The 22,819-nt window shown below is 39.3% G+C and overlaps 1 protein-coding gene across 11 annotated transcripts in view; it reads right to left on the bottom strand.

Moving 5' to 3' along the window:
* Positions 1–22,406, bottom strand: part of LOC131473535 (mitogen-activated protein kinase kinase kinase kinase 3-like) — a 42,302-nt gene extending 19,896 nt beyond the window's left edge. For 7 of the 11 annotated variants that reach the window (XM_058650782.1, XM_058650783.1, XM_058650790.1 and 4 more), the window contains exons 1-15: positions 22,184–22,406; positions 8,660–8,717; positions 8,024–8,114; positions 7,728–7,792; positions 7,098–7,153; positions 6,506–6,553; positions 6,226–6,268; positions 5,906–5,978; positions 4,946–5,077; positions 4,492–4,554; positions 4,249–4,330; positions 3,618–3,734; positions 3,123–3,197; positions 1,444–1,522; positions 1,282–1,340 (exon numbers count right to left, since the gene is read on the bottom strand). In XM_058650782.1, the coding sequence (XP_058506765.1) occupies positions 1,282–1,340; positions 1,444–1,522; positions 3,123–3,197; positions 3,618–3,734; positions 4,249–4,330; positions 4,492–4,554; positions 4,946–5,077; positions 5,906–5,978; positions 6,226–6,268; positions 6,506–6,553; positions 7,098–7,153; positions 7,728–7,792; positions 8,024–8,114; positions 8,660–8,717; positions 22,184–22,282 (1,140 nt within the window). In that variant the 5' untranslated portion in view covers positions 22,283–22,406. The remainder of the gene's footprint in view (positions 1–1,281; positions 1,341–1,443; positions 1,523–3,122; positions 3,198–3,617; positions 3,735–4,248; positions 4,331–4,491; positions 4,555–4,945; positions 5,078–5,905; positions 5,979–6,225; positions 6,269–6,505; positions 6,554–7,097; positions 7,154–7,727; positions 7,793–8,023; positions 8,115–8,659; positions 8,718–22,183) is intronic. The other 4 variants (XM_058650787.1, XM_058650792.1, XM_058650789.1 and 1 more) reach the window with 1 other exon arrangement.
* Between the last annotated feature and the right edge of the window lie 413 nt (positions 22,407–22,819).

Genomic DNA, 22,819 nt, shown 5'->3' with positions numbered 1-22,819 from the left:
CTACATAAGACCTCATAATTGTGAATGGATGAATGATGAAGGGCTAAAAAACCCCACACAAGTCAGCAGGAAACTGAAGGACAAGAAGATGAATGTCATGGAGGCCTACACTGGAGGGAGGGTGGAGTGATGTACTGTATGTAAAAGAAAAGTAACAGTCTCAATTGGGGAAGAGGATCACCAAATTGAGTTTGTGCAAGTGCAAAGAAAGTGCAGAAAAAGTGGGCAGCACAAGGGAACAAACTGCTTTAACACCAATCCCTGCACCATACACCAAGTGTTCACCAGCAACGCTTCCTTTAGCTTAGCTCTTGCTTTAAGAAAATCACCATAAGATGAAACTAGGGCTCATTAAATACACATTTCTGATGATAATTTATTCTACCAAAATCCACTAGATGAATCACCTAAACTACATAAACTACATTTAAAGCCTGAGTAAGTAAGTCCACAAACCCTAGCAATAGGGTTTGAAAGAATGTAACTGTTATCAGTTACACAAAAGCAACAAAAGCTGTCATCTGGAGTAAACTGCGTTTTCTCTGCCAATTTTCTGTGACGAGCTCGCTAACTTTTGACTATTGTCTCGGCTTCACCTGTGTATGTGTCTCGGGGTTGTTGGCAATCTGAATTTTAAGTCTATATTTCATTACAGCTCATTATCATAGACCTTTGAACACTACATGGAATAATGTGGGCGAATCAGAATGTCCCGACTGAAATGAATCGGCTGAAATTGGGCTAAATTCAATTTCTCAAAGTCATACTACCAGATAATGTGATTGGGAGTCGAGCTACTAAGAACAGAAAAAAGCCAGTACACAGAAGAATAAGACAACAGCCACAGAACAATTCAGGCTGGTTACATTTTTGGACTGACAAGGCAACTGATTTTATGTTCCATCAGCTTCAAGAATTGGATATTTTTTAAGTTAGTAGATGGGAGGAGGACTCTGAGTATATAACCTAACAGAGTGGAAACTGAGACACTTCATTCAATCACACGATTCCCCACCAATGCTTGTGTACTGGGACACGGGCAGGAGTCCAATTAAACAGTGTAGTCGATTTACACCTGTAGCTCGAATTAAATGTGCATGGAAACATACTTTTTGATTGACAACAACATGGATTGTTTGGGGGGGGGGGGGTTGTTTCCTGTGATTAGGTGAGAATCTGCCATGCTGGTGAGTGGTGAAGTGGCAACAAAACAAACCATATAATCCCACTCACAGACACAAACACACACACATAGAAGATATGCCACAGATGATAACTCACCGGCTCATGGTGGGGCTCCGTCTCCTTTCTCAACGGAGGATCAAACTTCACCTGTCCAACTGAGAAACAGGTGAGAACAGAAAAGGAAACAACATAAGACTGGTATTTCTTACATTACAAACAGCTAACTCTTTTTTTTTTAATCATGCTGACCACACTCACAGTTAATCTCTGACAGTGTCTTCCCTTCTCGTGTGCTCCTGCTTGTGGAACGAATACGGTGAGGAACAGAGACCGGAGACTACCAGGAAAGAAACAGAGACACATACAAACAGTGAAGGGGCTGTTCAAAGAATATACACAGTGTAGTAAAGTGTACACTGTACTTGAGAGGGTTAAAAACAAAAACAAAACATAATCCCTCTGCTATTTCCTGCAGGTGGGATGTGATGACACTGCAAAATGACCAGCTGCATTCTGTAACCAGACAACAACAAAACAAAGCACCGGCACAGACAGGAACACAGACTTTCCCAGACAGCAACGCTTTACTTTGGTGTTATTTTAATGAGTTTTTATTATAAAAATGGTGTAGGTAAAATGGATTTGATCAAAATGCACATGTGGCTCATGTTCATGCCTCTTCCATTTAGATTCAGTATCAACTACTGTATAAAATGCAAATGACTGGTCTCCTTTAGGCCTAATAGAGGTTCAGTATCGTGTCATGACCAGCGTAATGTAAATTAACTTACAGTACAAGTCTCCACTTGAATTCATGTCATCAATATTCAAAACACAGCAAAATCAAACCATGCGTGTAGAGCAACCAGAAAAAAAAGACAAAACAAGACTGCACCAAAATGCATTAATAAATGCTACATTTGAAGCTGATGTCTGTCAATTTAAAACCATTTCTTGTAGGTTTAATAAAGTCCTTTCTCATGACAAACTCAAGGTTAGTAACTATAATAACAAAGGCAGATGAAGATGGCTTCCATCCAAGTATCCCAACCCTTTCCATAACCCATCCTGTAGTATTTCCAAATGGAGACACAAGTTTTAGATGCTGACGCAAACCAAAACACTGTTTCATCAATTCTTTAATCACAGATTGACTGAAATATTTTCCGCACTTGAAATTTGCAGGACGTGGTTTTGGGTGCATTTTTCTGTGGTGCATGACACTGTCACACACTGGAAACCATCTTTATATACCTGGACACATCTGTTTACTCAGCCACTGCCACAGAACTAGGATGAATTAAGCTCATCGACAGCGATGGTACTTATTGATCTGCTTGATCTAAACAATGTTGTCATGGAAAGTGACCATGAGTTTGTTTCTCTTTATGCAAGCATGTATTTATAACATTACTTATGACTACATTTTTACTCTTATTTATCATTTATTATCCATTTAATATTCTGTGTATTATTTATTCTGCACAAATTTCACCCTTGAGGGATTAATAAAGTGGATATTCTATTGTAGTCTAACACAAACTTTACTAAACGGTTGCAGATTAATCAAGTCATCATCAATCATCACTTGGTACAACTGAGAACATCTCATAGCTGTCAAGTTAAATTGAAATTGTGACTGGGTGATTATATGGCTGATGTGGATGTCAACAGCGAGGCATGGAATTTAAAAAAAAAAGTGATCACTTGCATAGTGCACTAATTAAGCAATCACCATGGCAATCCATCAACTGTTTGAGCCCGACATGCCAGTGTCAGTTTCCATGACAACACCAGTAGACGCTCAGCTGAATGGAAATCCTATTATTCATAAACCTTCTATTCATTCAGCTCTGTGGTCCTCGTCCACGTCAAAACACAACTGACACTTCATGTTAAAATGAAATCACAGCAGACACCGCAGCCCACGCTGGTACCTTCCAACGGGCTGCAAAACGGGGTGCGCGTCGAGCACCGGGGCTTATGGGTAGGAAATGGCCCCTGTACTTAAACTGAGGAGGAGGTCAAGGATGGGGGTGGGTGGAGGAGAGAGAAGAAAAAAAAAAGAGAGGGAGAAAGAAAGGTAAGGAGAAAGGAGTGCTACAAAGAGAAAGAGAGGAAGAAGAAAAAAGGAGAGGAGTGAAAAGAGAAACCAACGGTTACAGAAGGTGAAAGAAGAGGAGAGGAGGAGGAGTGATGGGATAGAGGAAGGACAAAGTGCAGAAAGATGAGTCACATGTGCCAGGGAAAAGGGGGGACATCTGTTGAGGTGAGTGCGAGCAAATTGTAGAGACATTTCACGAGAGAGAAACAAATAAGGAGACAGAACAAGATCATTTGAAGGGAAGGAAAAAAGTGTAAAACTTAATCATTTCTCTGATGACACTTTCAATTTAAAAAACCCGAAACCTTCAAAGAACGGGGAAGGTTACCTCAGGTTCGGGGTCGTCATCGTCAAAGTCGTTGTAGGTGCTGTGGTCAGGGTTGCTGGCTTTGTCCAGCAGCTCAATAGCCAGTGTCCTGCTGAGAGGCTGAGACACAAAAGGATGCTGGAACACAAACAGGGAAGAGAAAGAGACATTAAGAATTAAATACATGGTACCAATTATGCAAATGCCATTTTTAAAAATAACAGTTTGTCTGATAGTCGACACGGTTACCTTGTTTTATTTCTGTTGATCTTTTATCAAAAGGTACAAAAGATCAAAATAATTCAAATGTTCTGAAGGCTTTCAGTATTTCACACTAACTTTAAATAATCACCAACTCAAGTAAACAAATTTATAAAATAATATTTAATACTACATTCAATCACAAATAATTAACAGTTTTAGAGCCTTTTAGCCTCTAACTGAATTACCTATTCAATTCCAGTAGTCGGGCCAATCTACACTGTATCGACCAATCTCGTCTCATTTGCAGATAATAGGCTGGTGATGGTCAACAATCAACTGATACCAATGTACAGCCTATAAAGTGGTGCATCCCTCATGATAGTATCCTTTAACTACAGTAATATATAAAGCAAGACCAGACCATCTAATCTGTTGGTTTATTGCTTACCTGCAGCAGCTTCTCAGCTGTGGGCCTCTTCTTTGGGTTCTTAGTCAGGGATAGTTTGACAAAATGGTGGAAGTTATTTGTCCTAATGGTCCAGCGAAGAAGAAAAAAAACAAAAGAGTTCAACGTTTGGCCATTTTAACAACAGAGACAAAGATTGGACAAAACTAGGAAGCCTCAACAGCTTAAGCTTAAATAAATTTAGAAACATGTTTGAAAAAAGTGGGTGACCAGGTGGTCTCTTACCATTTGAGTTTATCTTTCAATTTAGGAGGCTGGAAATTACTCTTGGTCATTAAGAACAGTGCCCTGAAAGGGAAGAGAGAGACAAAGATTAAATCTCAAGGCTCAAGACAAGAGAATCATGCATACAATCCAGGGCTCAAAGTGCATGTTAAGTCTTTTGACTTTGTCACCCCAGCAGACGGTTTTTATATCGTTACAGTGTTTGACGATTGGTTATGCTAACTCTGATGGGTCATCAAGTTATATTTTAGACACACCTAAAACATTCTGAACTGTTGTTAGACATTACATGCACTTTAAAGCAAATGCCTGTGCCTGAAAAACATGGGGCAGTGGGAGATAAAAGTGAAGTACAGACAAAATTAAGGAAGACACTCAAAATATCTATATTAGATTCATGAAAAATCTAATGGTTTCTGGGGGAATCGACAAAAAGTCACACGTGATTCTGTACCTCATTGGGTGCAAGTCAAACATGGGTGGCTGTAGTTCAGCCAACTCTATTGCAGTTATGCCCACAGCCCATATGTCACACAGCTGGTTGTAGCCTCCTTTCCTCTCCACTGCAGCTACCTCAGGAGCCATCCTATAGAGGGGGAGAGAGAGAAAGAGTGTGAGAGGAGGAAACTACAACAAAATCAAAAGGGGGACAAAATGGGAATAACATGTGTGCTCATTCTTACACTGTAAAATCAGGTTAATAAAAATAGCTACACAAGTAAATTTAGATCTTTTAACAGTATTTCCCTGCAGCAGCACACAGGGTTCTCACCGTGACCTAATATGCAAGTACCGCTTGCTGACTTCTCCATGACACCGTTTCTGTGCGAATCCCTCTGGGGCTTAAAAATGCTATTTACCCCTGGTTTGTTAAAGTGGAACTAGGCAGGATTTTTAACCTAATTTAACAGCCTCCAAGTCTATTATTACGCTGTTAGCAGAAAACCAGCCTCGAAAGGTCAGGGCCACCGACCCGAGTCCTCGGAATCAGGAGGTCTCACGAGAAACGCAAATTGCTTTACCCCCTAGCCATGTTACATAAGACCCTTCTTAAGATCTTAATTTCTTCCAGAAATGCAGAAAATTATCTAAAATGTCAATTGGTGTTTTCTAAACCCGAAAATGACAATGCCCTCAAATCACAAACCGATGGTATTCAGTTAACTGTCTTGAGGGAGCAAAGAAACCTGAAAATATTCAACCAGAGAAATCAGAGAACTTTTTTTAATTTTGATAAAAAGAACCCACTCAAACAAATTTGCCAAAGAGTTGTCAATTAATAGTCGATTAACTTTACAAAGTTGATTAATTCACACTTTCCCCCTACCACTGAAGATAGAGATTTACTAAACCTGCATTCACATTGACATGTAGTTTTGAGTTAAATGACAAAGAAATAACAAGCAAAACTCACCAGTAAGGAGTTCCAATGAATGACTTCCTCTTGGCCAGAGTTGCTGTGATCTGGGCCGATACGCCAAAGTCAGCTAAGGAGAGAAAAAGGGAGAAGACAGGGAAACGGGGGAGAAGAGAACACAACAGACGAGTGAAATTGAGTTAAAAAAAAAAAAACAGAGGGGAAAGAGTGACAGAATTAAGAATGTGAGAAATAAATCGAAGAGACGTTATTTCACAATGGGGACAGAGAAGACAGAGAAAAGGAGACCAAGTGAATAAATGAGGCTATTCAGATCCAGTCTTTTGAAGCAGAAGTAAACTGCATGTTGCTCTCACCTAGTTTAACATAGCCGTTGTCTGTCAGGAGGATGTTGGCTCCCTGTCAAGAACAAACAGCCCATACATCAAGAAACAAGAAATCACACTGACTCATTTGGGATCAAGCACATTTTTACAGATTTAACAGATTCACCAGAGCAAATTAATCAATAATAATTTATCATCAGCCATATCTCTATATTAACATAAGGATTTTATTTTTGTGAAGGCACTAGGATTATAGTAACCCATGATGAATTAACACACACATTATCATATGTAACAGTAGAAAACTCACCTTGATGTCTCTGTGCATTTTGCCTTTATTGTGTAGATAGTATAAACCCTGGAAACAGAATCACACATTGACTGATGTCATACTGCAGCAGAATAAAAAGTTACAGAGATAATGAAAATAATAAAACAGAAAAATAAATCAGAATTAAAATATAACAAAAACTTTTTTTTTTGTCTTAGCAGTTTTCAGCACAGACTGATCATCAGTGTCAGTGATAAAATGACTGGCTGCAGTTCACAATGCTAACACTTAACAGAGTTTCCTCTCTAATTAAATGCAGCTTTAGTGCTTAAATCCATTAGAGTCTCAGTATTTGTTTGCTTCCAATTTATGTTTGATCATAATTCAATTTTTGTAATTGAGCACAGTTTAATCTTTGGACCATAACACATTAAATTCTACTTTCTTAATTTGCTCAATTAAGTCATTCATTTAATTTATAGCAAGTGGAAACTCTCACAGCTATTCATTCATTTAGTGAAGGAATAGCTTTAGTAAAATGAAGCAGTTCCTGTTAAGCAGAAGGCTATGCTCCGTTTATTCTCTCCGTTTATTAACCAAAAATCTACATGAATGAAAAAACAAAACGTACCTGCAGGGTCTCCCGCGACATGTAGGCAATCTGTGACTCTGACAAAGGCCCAGTGACTGGAGGAGTGATGCAAGGAGATGAAGAGAGAGAGAGAAAATGAGAAAGATCGATGGGTTAAAATAAATTGGTGCTGTCAAGCGATTAAAAAAGAAAAAAGAAGAGATTAATTAATTATGATCTGTAATTAATTAATCTAATTAATCTCTTTCTTAATCTCACCTAAACATTGATGAGAAAAGCCCTTGACTTGATGTATTTTCATTTAAATTCATTATTACGGCAGATCAAAAGATTGACATATAAGAAAAAGGGGTTTATAAAGTCATTTATTGTTTTAACAAACTTGAACAGATGCAGCCATTTAGAGCCTAGAACCCTGCCGACTAGTTCCACTTCTACTTGTACTAACTTGTACTAGTACTGCTACTTCTACTAGTTCCAAGCCGAGTGTGTTTTCTGACCCCAAACTGCGTGCACACATTTCTGTGACATAGCTCTTGAAAGGGTCTATAAAGTAGCCTGTCGGTCACAGACTTCATACTTCATCCTCCAGTTAAGTTTGGCGAAGAGCTTTGCTAATGTCCTCGCTGCTAACGTTAGCTGGGGCTGCACTCGAGTGTGTCTTCTTACCATGGTAGATGTCCTGCAGAGAGCCTCCTCCACAGTACTCCATACTGATCCATAACGTATCTCTCCTGTGCATATGCATGGACGGACACATACACATAAGACTCTGTCAGTATCATATACTGTACTTTCATGCAAACAAACATCTCACACAACTTAATTCTCTCACATACAGCAGCTCCTCTCCCTCTGACAAACACACACTGGATATATATGATTTCATATCCATAACATACTCTGATAAAAAACATAATTACATGTATGAAAGTATGTATGCACACACACACACACACACTCACCGGAGATAACTGCCAAAGTAGGCGACAATGTTGGAGTGCTTACAGTCCTTCATCATTATGATCTCCTGCTGGATGACAGCAAAGTCCTCACCTGAATAGAAAACGGGAGGACGGACAAAAAAACAGCATTATCATAGACATAATCTGGTATTGAACACTTGATAATACTAATTTACAAGGCAAAGAAGAACAGAGAAGAAGTCTATATGCTCATGGAGCAGAGGCTGTGTGTGTGTGCTTGTGTCAGGCTAACTGATAGAGGAGCTGACTCGTAAAATATATCGAAAGATGGAGAGCAGCTGAGGTGGAATCAGCACATTTTTCTTTTTTAAAATTTGAACGATGGACCAAATGTGGAAATGAGCCAAGGAGAAAAAGGGAAAATCATTCATGGGGACACCAATGGCAGGGAAATGATTCATCAGTACAGGGTGAGAGCGAACAGAGACGAGGGTTGAGAAGGGGTATAAGAAAAATAGCCTAACTAAGGAAAGAGGCTAAAAGGAAAAAAAAGATGGAAGAGGACATCTGTGGGAAAGGGGAAGGAAAAAAAAGGCTGGCGGAATGACTGAGAATAAAACACAGCGGAAAAAAAGGGAGCGATAAGGAAAAGGACAGAGAGATGAGATAACTTACCCGGTTCCAGTTTGATGACTTTGATAGCAGCCAGCTCTCCTGTGTTTACATTACGAGCCTGGAGGATGGAGAAAGGAGACAGAGAGAGAGTGGAAACAATGTTAATGGTGCTACTTTAAGGTAGAACATCAATCAGAGTTGCACTTCTGTTGCCGTTTTTATAGGTCTAAGTGAAGAATGAAAACATTGCAGTGGTACAGGGAAACCTGGGTCAGGTTTTACTACATCATTATAGGATGTCATCAGGCCACGCACAGTTTTTGTCAAGTGGCAACTCACTGTAACATCACCAATTTAGTGTAGTACATGTTTATTTTAAAGGAAGCATGATTGCACACCTCAAGGCCAATGATATGCCAGAGTGTGTCTGAGTGAAGAGAGAGATGACGGGAGGGAAAAGGGTGTTTCAATTGAATTAATATACATTTGCTTTATAGAGGAAATGGCTTCATCACCATTGACAGCCTGCGATAAACGTGTCCTGTCCATGAGGCAATAGCTCTTCCCATAACATCTTTAGACTCGATGGAACAAATGACTAAAACTGCCTTTATCCTGGTCCTGTTTCACCACCATATTTACCCCAGTCCTGGCACCTATGACCTTTTTAATTCTCTTCAATATCCTAAATTCAACATATAAATGACAATACTGTGAATTAAATTTAAGTTTTTTATAAATAGGAATAAATCCTATTTATATAAAGAAATCCACCACTATAATGACACAACATTAAGTAATCTATGATGTTCCACTACAGCAGAAACACAACAGCAATGAGAACTGGACACCAAAATAACAATAAGAATTCAAGGACAGCCACATTAAAAAAAAAACACAAAACAGATTTTGGATTTGCAAGAACAACAAGAGGAAAATCAAGTGAAGAGCAGAGGCAGAGGAGGAACGACACATGACGACCCACTGCAAAACAAAGCTGTGGTGAGAGTCGGGAGAGACAAAGAGACACAGATAAAAGACGATGATAAGTGAGGCAGAGTGGAGAGCACAGACTGTTTCTTCAGTCAGCAGAGAGAACAGAGATGACTCACAGAGCTCAGTGCTTTTGCTAGTGTTAACACACAGTCTAACTCAACTTGACTGACTGGTTGTTGTTGTTGTTGTTGTGAGTGACTGACTGAGTGAGTGAGTGACTGACTGAGTGAACTATGCCATTTAGTATATGACAAAAGCATGGTTCGAACTTGCTGTAGAGTGTCTGGTTTAAGAGTGTGCACCCAACAAAATACGTCATTGCAGATTGAGCATCATGTGCAAGGGCTCCAAAAGTTGTAGCTGCACTGGGTTGAATTCAAATTCCCCCCACTGCCCCAATACTTTTCGGTACTTTATTAACAATTGTAGTAATTGTTACTTTAAAGCACTCAGTAGAGTAGGATAGAATAAACACTCCCCAAACGGGAAATAAGTGACAATTGGAAGAAGCTCCGACAACTTTTAACTAAAATGTAATAATGTTACTTCAAAGTAACGTTAAGGTAAAGTCTGTCAACCTGATCGGGTTTGAGTGTGTCTCTCTTTTTAATTACAACATTACTCATTGCACAGATGATATTTAAGAGCCAGCTTACAGAGAGTTGTGGGTACTTGGCGCACCCCATGTCTCTCCACCAAAACAGCAGGTGCTCTCTGCAGAAAGAGGAGTCTCCCTCATGTAGGCTTGCATCTTCAAGGACCTTCGGAGCAACTATTGCTGAATCTTAAGGGGTACTACTTCAAATTATCTATGGTCTACCAACCAGAAAGCGACTGAAGGTGACCTTGTCACTGTTTCCAAAAGGCCTCGGTTTTTGCTTGTCCAGACTAAAATGCAGCCCAGGAGGTTTCAAACAAGTACACAACTTTCTTGAAGTGCTCAGTTTTAGGCCATCTTAAAATGCCACTGTAGTGTGGGTGAGGCTTATCTGGAGCAAAGCTGATTTAAAAATTATAACAGGATGAAGCCTCAGAGTCTTGCCCGAGGACATTCGCTGGCTCCAGGACTAGAGGAGCCAGGTATCAAACCACTGACTGTGCCACTAGGTACATTTTGCATTTGGATTGCATTGATGCACAGTTTATACTTTTTAGAGCTGAAATGATTAATCGATTATTAATCGATTACTAAATTAATCGACAACTATTTCGATAATCGAGTAATCGGTTTGAAGCTTTCTTCATGATTAAAACACAAATTCAGATTGTTTAAGCTTCTTAAATGTGAGTATTTTCTTCATTTCTTTGCTCTGGATAACAAATAAATCATTAAAAGTGAATCATTTTGGTTTGTGGACAAAACAAGACATTTGAGAACGTCATCATTTCCATCATTTTATGGTTTTCTGATATTTTATGGACCAGACGATTCATCGATTAATCGAGGAAAATAATCGACAGATTAATCGATTATGAAAAAAATCGTAAGTTGCAGCTCTAATACTTTTATGGAAATCAATCATGTGTGCTTAACAGAACCTAAAGAGCCAAATTACTCTGCCTCCCCAATTGTCAGACACATGTATTTAACTTGTATGTTAACCAGTGTGGTTCATATAAAGCTTCTTGAGCTCTTAACTGACAAACTAAATTAATGACAGCAAAGGTGTACCCAATGATTGATTACCCAATATTTCTCATTCATCCCATCTTCTTTTAATTTAGTTTAATATAGTGTGCAATTTATATTTTTCTTTTTATTGTATTTTTGGCACCAATTTCACCGCAGCAAATTCCCTGTATCGATTCAAGCATACATGGGAATAAACCTGTTTCTGATTCTGATTCTCAACCAGACTTAATAGAAATATATGAATTAGTTACATGTTAATATTAAGAAAAAAAGTATAAACTGTATTAATTCTTGTTGAGAACTCCTAACCTGACAACTGAAACATGCAAATGAATGACATGTCTGAGTCCCCGACAGTTACATGACTGGATGGTTAAGGTGAGGAAGGAAATCATGATGCAGTTTACACTTTTATGGAAATCAATCATGTGCGTACCAACAAAGCTGGGTTTTGATACTTAGCTCTGAAACTTTAAAGATTCAAACATGTGATTTAGGTGAGACACTGTCATAAATAAAAGGGTTTATTTGAACAAACAATTTCTGCTAAATTCAAACACAACAGTCAGGGGTCTGGAAATTGTAGAGCTCTGGTCCAGAGGCTCTTTTTGGAGTAACTGTTAGTCAAACCACTGACAACAACCCCAAAGAGGCATAAAACCGCAAACAGAAACTCACAACACAAGGACACAGAGGTTCATTATGACTATGAAGAGACACGAGATAATAATGAAAAACGTTCACAACAACAAGAGAGAGACGCAGAATGTGTGTACTCAAAAATCCATCTAGGCTTAATGGCATAATACAAATCTGTGTAATTAAAGCTGGAATAGACAACTTACATCAATAGTGATGTTAAAACTGATTGCAGTGTACTGGCGATAGAAAAACAGCTCCATTTACAGCACAAAGGAGCATTATCTTGTATTCAAAACACTTCTTGGTATCTAACCTGTTTTTTTACACAGGGGTGATTATTATGACACCACAACACCACTTCTTAGGAAAAGTGCTTGCATGAAACATTATCAAACACTTTTAACACCACATTTAAGACAGCTACCAAAGTGGAACCCAATAGGGACGTGCATGTTGTCTGTTGCAACTTCAATGGGGGGAACAGAAATACACATTCTCCCTCAAAGGAGTTGTCTCTATGTCCTGTTCTGGCGGATCAGCAGTGGCTTGATGTGGCCTTCTACTGCACAGTAATGGAGAAACTTAGATCACATCCATCATTAACACCTCTGTTAGGCTGAGTGTTTGTGTGTGTGTGTCATAGTCAGCATATGGTCAGCTCAGTGGAGCATCGGTGTGGCATTTCACTCTTTACGAGCATGAAAAACAAACCTAAGCAGAAGCAGATCACCGTGCAAATCATCCTGCTCAGCTTGCACTAGACTGCATGTATTCAAATAATTGAATAAATGCTCGCTTTCCAGTTTGTCTTAAGTGGATTATTGTTCATTTTACAGCAGCTTCAGTTAATACAGTGTGGCAGCAGCGAACTCCAGGCAGGCCAGCCAGGTTTGTCCGATGGTCTAATTTACATTAGGTCAGAGGTCATGTTCATATAGTAATCTTCTTAGCCAAGATAAGTCACCTCATGTCACAGGTTCATGTTCAAAGCTTCACCAACTTAATCTAATGTGATGGGAATCAGCAGGGACCTCATTACATGAGCTATTATTGTACTCACTATAACTGTTGTCTTTTATGATTTAATATATTGTTACAATTAGCTGAGGAACAGGGGATTGAGCCTGGATCCCCTTTCCAGGAAAAATAGGGCACCGTCTCCCTCGATTTATAATAAAAGGTGGGATGCGTAGCTTTTTTTGCACGTGCAAATGACATGGATTGTCATTTGCACTTGCAAAAAAAGCTACGCATTTTACATTTAAAACATTGCATTCCTCCCACATGCCTCCCGGAGGTTTTGCCATCTGCCTTCCATTCTTCTCAAAGCGTGATGTGGCATTTACCACAACACCACCATAACAGGAAAGAACCAGTGTGAGGAATTTAGCGTAATCTAGGAATGAAGTTGCACAGTGCAACCGACTTAAATACAACAACAGGAACAGAATCCATGGAATGGAAGGTAATACAACTGTGTTGTTTAAAAAGCTATTTATTCATATAGTTCAGCCACCTCAAGCCACAAAACTCAACTTCAGACAAAAGATACAGCATTTTTATTCACTTATTTGATGTACGGGAACAGAACAAATTTTCACATGTAACCGTAACCATGTCAACTTTGAAAACGTGCTAATCCTTCCATCGTAATTTCTCATCATTCATTACTCAGTATTCACATTTTCAAACCCTTATCTGAACAGACAAGTTCACAAAGTGGTGCAGAATGAGCAGATCCTTCTGCTAAAAAAGTCACTGAACTGCTGCACTGGAACAAGTCTGGGTGTTAAGGCCTGGCCTGAGGCGATAACTACAACAGTACGGTAGTTAGTTATTCTCTTCTTTTGAGGAGATTTTTCCAAGAGATATAAGGTTTTATACAAGTGACATTCCAGTCACAAACATGCTTCTCTGACCTTTGAGATAAGGAGGAGCACTGCGCCACAAGAAGCTTCTTACTTTTTTTTGGATTTACTTCTTGCAATTACTTTTACTACATGTACATTTCCTACATCATAATATATGATGAAAGAGGAGTTCATACAAAAGTGCAGCTTCACGTGCGGCGAACGTTGTTGTTCTTGATATGGCAGCGACAGAGGGGGAGGTGACTTAACGGGGGAAGACCATGATCAGATAGCACTCGGATCTTAATGTGGACACCGGAAACGCATGTTAATACCAGGTGTAAATTGCATGTGGTGAAGCACTATCTGATCACAGAAAAACACGTCCTAATGCCAGGTGTATAGGGGGCCTAAGTTTTTGAAACTGTTGCTCTTGCTCGTAAGCTGCACAATGTACCGGAATGTTTACCCAGAGCTCAATGTTTCTACACTATCGTTTAGTTAAGTCTTAGTTTAAACAAAATAAGAGTTGTTTCGTGTCCATTGATAAAATCTATAACCAACAATTAATGACTTAAACAATTTTTTGCCCATAGTAAAAGCGCCCCTTACTCACAATTGACAATTAGTCCCCATTTATCTCTTGCTGCGTGTTGTGCAACACCTCAGATAAGTTACTCAATGAAATCTGTCTTCTTTTAGCACTAATTTTATCATTCCCTCCTAGGAAATAAGAGGGAATGATAAAATAGATATAATTAGTACAACAATTGTGTAAGATCAAGATTCAGTGGTGCTTAAATGGTGAATTAACTGCTCCACAGCCCATTATATCAGCAATCTTTGCTATTACAAAACACCTGAATGCTAAAATTTTAACTATGCAGTTTTAGTGTTGCTTTGTGTTTTTCTCAGCGTAATGCCACACTAAATGTTTTAAATATGGAAAGGCCCACATTTAAGACGATGAATCAGAGCCTGGTGACGGACAGTAGCAGCTCCTATAATTCACAATAAACCTGCTGAGTGAAAACTTTCCAGGTTAACAGCACCAAAGTAGTAGTGTAAATATGCATGTGTCTGTGGGGAGGAAGGCCCATATACTTCTTTACCTGTCACACCATTATTTATTTTGTGTTGAAACACCATGCAGGTAACAGTCATTCATACCATTCACTGACTACACAGCAGACACTTTGCAAAACAGCTCCTTGCCATTCATTTCGTTAAATGTTAAACATGTAAGAAACCTGTCGATACAAGATACTTTACATAATCCTCTAACGAACTTTGACATGGTTCAAGTATACTCTTGATACCTGGACACACCTTGGCTCAAAATAAAGTGAACCACAGTGGCCTAGTCATTGCTTCACAGTAAATGCTTTGAATGGTCATGTCAGTATTCTAAATTAGGCTGTGATTTTAAAAAGTGTCAAAAAGATCCAGCATTAGAAGACTGTAAGGATCCAAGTATTTTTCCTAAGAACTTGTGTTGTGCCATAATAAGCAGCACAGCCAAAAGCAACCCTGTTGCGCACAGCTTAAATGACAGGAGTATTTTTAATGCAGGAGAGTGGTTATTGTGGCACAACACCAGTTCAAAGAAAGTTATCAACACCAAATTGGAGATAACGGAGGTGAAGTATGTAGACTGTAGAGGCAAATTGAAGATTTTTAAAGCTGCACTGGAAAGCAAAAATTGTGCTTGATCAACACTAATGCTTCGTATGAAAACGTGTTAAAACAGCAGGGTTTTGCTTTAAAAACTAAGCACAAAGAGAAAAAACCCAGCAGCTGGTAAATAGAGTCTACATTTTTCCATCAAGAGTGGTCGAGAATAACATAATGAAAAAGCAAGGCTGTTCTAACACTGCGATGCTGTGCAATCAGTTTTAACATTATAATGACAAGTTTAAGATGAAAGTATTTGCTGCTTTAAAGTCAGGAAAAAAACACAAACTAAATCTCATATCATGTTGCCTGAGAGTACTATATCTCAAAAGTGCAGTTTGTAACCTTTGGTGATTTTGTAGTTGTTGTCGTTGATGTTAGTATTCTGCTTCTGTTGGGCAGAGACAATGTAAGATTATTTGTAAACTATCTGAAAACAGACTGAGGGGGAATTTGTGTGTTTGTGTTAATATAGTGCAGTGCCCGTGCAAAATCTGTTTTTGTGTGTGACTTTAGTAATTGTTGGTTTGGTGTGTTTGAGTGGTCACTGTTACTATTACACAGCAAAAGTTCAGTGGCATACTGATACTGACATAATGGCATACCATAAATATGCAAAATTGAACTACATGGTGGCATGACAATTCATTTATTTTTGGGACCTTGCGGTCGGAATTGTCGTTTGTTTATTCAAAGTCTAAAGACCGTCCAAAGTAGGCTGGGCTATTCGAAGTGTCAGTTTATTGCACATCAGGTTTTACATAGTTTTGAATAGCCACTGCATACCTGTGTTTGTTGGCAGGTTGTTTCCAAAATCCACTGATTCATTGTAATGCAAGCAAACCACATTTAGCAAAATCCGCTGACTCATTTTCATGCAGACACACTGCATTGTGGGAGTCTTTATTGTGGAGGTCGGACATAATAATCACCCACACATCTTGCACTCGCTTAACTTTTTACCCGTGGACTTAATTCTGCCAAAAGGCCCGCTTATCCTCTCAGGTAGCCCACAGTGCTGTGTGAGTGAGAGGGGGAGTGGCTACAGTAGAGCGGCGAAAGCCAATGTGTGCTTCTTTTACCGATATACATTTTGCATTACTTATTACAACGCCAAACTAGACACAGCACTTACTCGTGCCTGTAGCAAGACACCTGTCAAGTTTGAAATAAATCGGACCATCGATTTGAAAGATATGCGCATAACAGACAAACGTTCCTGCAATTTATTTATTTTTTAATGTAAAATACCTTCTGATTATTTCATCACCTGATTTCATCACTCCAACAGTGGCACAGAGACAAATCTCTGCTCAGAATATTAATTGTACTTGGCAAACACAAACCTGAGAGCCAGGAAGGGGACCAAATTTCCGATCTCGGGGTCTTTGCTTCAGAGCTTTTGTGACTGCAGGCTGAGGTCTGCATGTGTCAACCTCAGTCAGCAAACAAGGGGAAGAACAGGAAAACAGGATGATTGTGGGCCAGCAGCTTTCTGTGCAACTCCACAGCCATCTGTGCATGTGTGTCTATACATATGACGTTAGAATCATCTGGTGTAGGATATGCATGTGTGTTGTGCTGCTCAGCTCTGCTGCCTTCCTCTGAAGGAGGGGTGGGAAACAATAGAGCATGAACACACACACAAACGAGGAAGTTAGGATTCCTGCATTCCTGTACCATGGCTGCCCAGCTGTGCCCCACACACACACACACACACACACACACGGGGGCCTTGCCAGAAAAAAAAATCACCTCATTACCATCACCGCATTGAATACTGTTACAATTATTAGTCTTAAATTGCACACATTATTACTGAGTGACTGTTTAAAAGGATTTTAAAATGAAGTATGCCTAGTGATTCATTCTCATTTCCAGTCAAACTCAGGGGAAAACCACCTATTAAACTTCAGAACAAATATTTCAACCAAATTTACTGTCTTAATTGCATAATTCTGTATTGTGATAAACTGACTGAAACAAAACAGTGAAGTCACAGGGAGACTGAGAATTGGTTTGCCTTTTCGTTAAAATCCAAAAAATACCCACATGCCAGAAGTTCTAGAAGAGGACATGGAAATCGATTTATTTTTTTTATTTTGATCCCCTCTGAGGGCCGTTTTCTTCCTCTGCTGCCTTGATACAAAGCCACAAGCACAATCACCTTGACAAAACAAACCAAACATCCTATTTTGAAAAACACAAGTGGAGGTACTGACAAAATTCCTGTTACTCTATTATTATGTGAGTGGAAGATAAATAGGAAAATATCAGGTAACACTTCCTGTACTGTGTACTCTAAGTAAGAAAGGTCAACTGACAGGAACAGTGGCGGTCAAGTTGAAGTCTACAAGAACAAGAAAACCATCAGAGGAAGCTCTTAGCAAGAATAGTTGCTAGCTATTTTGACTGCAAAACTCTCCTCTCCTCAAGATTTAGGTCACATGGGAGTGGGGGTGCTGTGATCCATTTTACAGCCACACTGGCTTTCCGGCAACCGGACCACAACATTCAGGAGCAGGCATTTGGAAAGTAATATCTAAACAAGCCTGATGACTGTTAAAATTAAAATAGAATCTGATATAGATTGTAGCTATTACAGTGTCTGCAGCACCACTTGAGCAGGTTTTCAAGGCTATATATCAGAATCTGATACTGGTGTTTACTGGTGCCTCTTTGAAACAGCCTCTAATGACAAAGAAAAGGCCACTGCTGCTTTCCTACGCTGCCCACCGAAAGTGACAAATCAATACAAACAGTATATTTGCCATCAGCCGGTGACCTGGCATTTTCTAGAATGAAATCTCGACTCGTCATTGTCTGATATTTCTCCTCTCCAGACAGTTTGATTTAATTTGTTTAAAAAAAAAAAAAAAACATCTCACAGACACACACAGGGCATATGGTTAAACATAAGCACTTTGTGTGCAGTTCACTGTTATTGTGTTACAGGCAAGCTGCGAAAGGATAGAAGCAGGTGAAATATGTATTAAGACAAGAAATCACTATGATGTGTCAGAGATAAAGCAATACTGGCATCACTGACTACAATGGTGCAATGGTCAAGTTTGGTATTATGGTCCATTGTGCCACCGGCTACTTCCCATCCAACAAAGCAGCTTGTTGCACTTGGATGCCAGCAGATTATAAGGATTATAATCTACAGTTGCCTGGGGTTTTCAGCATTATTTATCAAAATATAATGAAGATCAAATGATCTGAGAGAGAATGTCACTTCTGGTCCTCCTCTGCCTCTGTTTAAAGTCTCACAATGAGACTTGTTGATTACAGCAGGCTTTGACCAATCACAGGGCAGTTAGCTGTCCAATACACCTAAATAAATGCAATAAAACAAGTGACAGTATAGGCAGAGGGATCCAGAAATGGAGAAATTGTCTCGTCACCTGTTGCTGTGAAACAAGGGCATCTGTTCTTGTTCATTATGATAAAAGGAGCCGCAAAGAGATACAAACCCAAAAATGAATTAATTACTTGTACATGAAACTCAACAATCCACTTTTTTCAATTCTACTACAGCTTGTAAAAATGTTAATTTTAGTGTCATTTTCTGTCAAACAACGAACACAATATATATTGCACAATATTAATGCTCATCCTGCCAGAGAATTTCATTAGGTTTGAAAGTGGGAGTTTGGCACTACTGAATGACCTAAATTCTCTTACGGTATTTTACTCCCTGCGTAGGATACATTCCTGAGGTAATTAATAAATATTTCATCAAAGAACAGCGTACAGTGCTGTTGGCCTGCATCAAATATCAGTAGCTCTACAAACAGCCTCTTTTCAGAGAATCAAACCTGTGATCCTGTGGCCAGGAGGCCTGTCATGCCACCAGCCAATCCTCCACCGTCTGTTTTTTAACTCACACAAACTCACAGAGAGAGACAGGCCTACAAACACAGGAGAAAACAAGCTTGCAGAGTTCACACTTTGTTTCCTGCTCAAACATTCCTGTCCAAGCCACAGATTTTCACACAGCGGTAGAACCAAATATAGGCGTCACTGAGGTTTACAAAGCATGCTGGTGCTGCAGCACATCCTTAAATCCAGAGGTTTCAGGTTTGAGACCCCCAAGTGTCCTTCTGCAAAACTTCTGTTGTTTACTATGCACTGAAGCATCAGTTACACACTGTATCACAGCTTGTATCAGTAAAAACATCTGGTGTAGGCAAGAAATTACAACATATTTATATTATTATGTTTTTGTTGAATAGTATGTACAAAAACAGACAATATTTATATGAACACACATGAATCAACTGCAAGCTTTCAGTCTGCAACTAAGCAAGATACTGAACTTCAATAAGAAAAAAGCAACATTAGCTACAACATGGAGGGATACAAAGTGGGAAAAAATAAATAATGGCCCGGGTATGGAGAGGACTTTCGGAATTAAAGGCAGCTATGACTTAAAAGAAAACTCTAAATCTGCCTCACCTGTGAATCTTTAGGATCATTCATATTCCTGTAATTACCACAAAGAGTCTGGAGATTAACTGAACAATCATCAAGTGCAATTTAAGCATTTAATGAATCCACACACTGTGAAATAAGATTCTACAACGGAGTCACTGCTATACAAACGCACATACACAGCCAACTGCGATGTTTAACTTGCATAAACCTGACTGATATGCAGAAAGACCTAATGTGCCAATCCTCTAGATAACATGGATAAGACATTGCCACAGTGATCCAGAAAAAAAATCTATTTTAATAATTCTCTAACAATGTATTTTCCATACTTAGAGGTATGTTTCTGAAGTTCGATGAAAGTTTCAGGGGGTCTAGGTTGTGGTTATTATTATTATTAGACAAATTATTAATTGTTCTGCTAAAAATTTAACCTCATATACATCTAGGCCAATGAGCAGTTTGGTTGTATTCCAGTTCAACATCTGGATCTGTAGCATACAAAAACATCTGAAAAAGTATTAATTATTGAAAATCTTTCTGTCCTATTGCTTTCATTCATTCATTTACTACCACTTTATCGTTCAAATGAGGGTTGCTGGAGTCAATCCCAGCTGACAGGACAAAAGGTAAAGTACACCGTGGACAGGTCACCAGTCCATCACAAAATACAGAGATGAACAACCATTCACTCTCAAACTCACTCCAACGATCACTGTAGAGTGTATATTCAGATCAACATGTTTTTGGAGTGTGGGAGGAAGCCGGAGTACCCCGAGAAAACCCAACACACACAGGGGGAACAGGCAAACACGACACTGAAAGGCCCTCGGTTGAACCACGATCTGAATTGGTGACCTTGGCCAGTTCACCACTGTGAGCCCCTATTGCTTTTAAACTACAAATTCCTTCACCAATGTTGATGAGAATGATGCTCTTGTAGTTTAGTGGCACTAATGGCAGCTGTTCACACTCTCCAAGTCTTTTTCTTCTTGTTGTTTAATTGCTCTAGTTTAAAAAAAAAAATTCTCTTTGTCCTCTATCTGATAAAATATGACATAACTAATACATAAAACATTTAAGGCATGTCTTCAATCTGCATTTTGTGTCTGCACTGCAGTGCATTAATATACTTTAAATAAAAAGTGTATCAAACATAAAAGAAAATTGGTTTAGTGCAAAAAGTATACACTAACATAAATAAGGAGTATTTGGAGGACTTGTAAAATAGATATTGGCCATGGGGCTTATCGTTAAAATGGCAAAAACCAGCCAGATTAATCAGAAACAACTGCCCTCCCGTTTGGATCCAACAGGGGCCCTGCTCAAGTGTGTGAGTGTGACCAAAAACAACTGTTTTAACGCGACAATTATCACGCAGTCTACAAAGAAATTGGTTCAAGTTTCAAGTAATTAATACGTCCTTAGTCCTGCATTTTGCTTAAATGTTAATATGAATCATAGGAGGGGTCGAGATTATGGTTGTTGTTGTTGCTTGCTCAGCCCTTTGAGCGTTTAGCCAAACTGGATTTCCAGGCAGTGCAGCTGTCATGTCTCTCCGTCTGTCAGCTCAGTTTTAACAAACACACCAGCAGCTTCTGCATTTAACAGTATCACAGTCAAAACCGAACATGCTGCCCCTGCTTCACTTTGTGTTTTCGTACAAGATACAAATCACTGCCTGTTGTCATGTTGTCATAATATGTCCCCACGACTAGGCTAAAAGCCTCGTTAGCTCCCTAATGCTATCAGGTTAACTGCGTCCGTTGTCGGACTACAGGCTACACGCCTATTATACTGATACATATAAACCACAACTATTCAACACAGGCATTACACGATACTAAAAATACATAGCTTTCATAATAACTAACAGGTATTTTCGCCAAAAATAAATTTTAGGTAACGTTATGCGTCCGAGTTCAGAATGGGGGCTACACTAAATGTTAGCATTAGCTGTGGCTACTTATTATTTCCTCACTTCTCTTTCATTACAACTACGAAAAACCATGTTTGTAAAGTAATTGTGGATGTCCATAACAGTCGAATGGAAAAGGCCAAAACAACAACAACAACAACAACAGGCACAAAAACATCAGCAAAGCACAGCCCCAATAATGTGTCCGACAATGGAACTAACTGGGTGCGTGAGTAGCAGATTGCATACTGCACCAGGAAACACCAACACGAAGAAAAGCACGCGTACTTTAGAAAGTAGCTGGTAATGGCAAAATCATAACTTTTCAACTGGGCTACAGAGAAACACCGTATATCAACAACGAATGTCTTACACCCCCTCCACTGTGTCCGATAATGGAACCCCATGGCTGCTTCCCAAAACTGCAGTTTTACCTTGTACACATCTCCGTATGTGCCGCTTCCTATCCTTTGGATCCGCTCGAAATCCTCCTGCGGATTCCGCCGCGACAGGTCGACACTGGAGTTCATCATTTCCACTGCCGATTACGGCGCCGATCGCGCACGGTAGACGAACCCCGACAAAGTACGAAATCAGATATTTTAAGAAAAACATACGGCGTCAGAAAATCCCAGCCCGACTCCACTGTATCTCCAACATGGCTTCCAATGCGCACTGAGCATGCGCAATGGACGTCTGACAGGGAGCTGGGGAGCTGTTAAGGTTAAAGACAGTACATTTGCACTTTTCATCACAGTATAAAATAGTGGTGTAAAACTACAATAATCTACTAACATAATGCAGATATATGTACTGAAAAAAGAACGAAAATGTACACATTTACAATTACAAACACAGTGTATACTCTCTCTCTCTCTCTCTCCCCCTCTCTCTATATATAATACATGAATGAAAACATTAAGCCCATGTGGCCTCATCTAGCATTTCAACATAAAACTAGGTGGAGCAGTGGCAGATAACAATAATATTGTGTTTCACCTGATTTGTTCTGTTATAAGCAAAATAAAAGTCCTATTACTGAAAAATGTCCAGTTGCCATGGAACTCCTT

The sequence above is a fragment of the Solea solea genome, chromosome 15 (assembly GCF_958295425.1).
Source record: "Solea solea chromosome 15, fSolSol10.1, whole genome shotgun sequence".
NCBI lineage: Eukaryota > Metazoa > Chordata > Actinopteri > Pleuronectiformes > Soleidae > Solea > Solea solea.
Note: the sequence above shows the minus strand (reverse complement) of the source record. Positions and strands in the feature narration are given on the sequence as shown.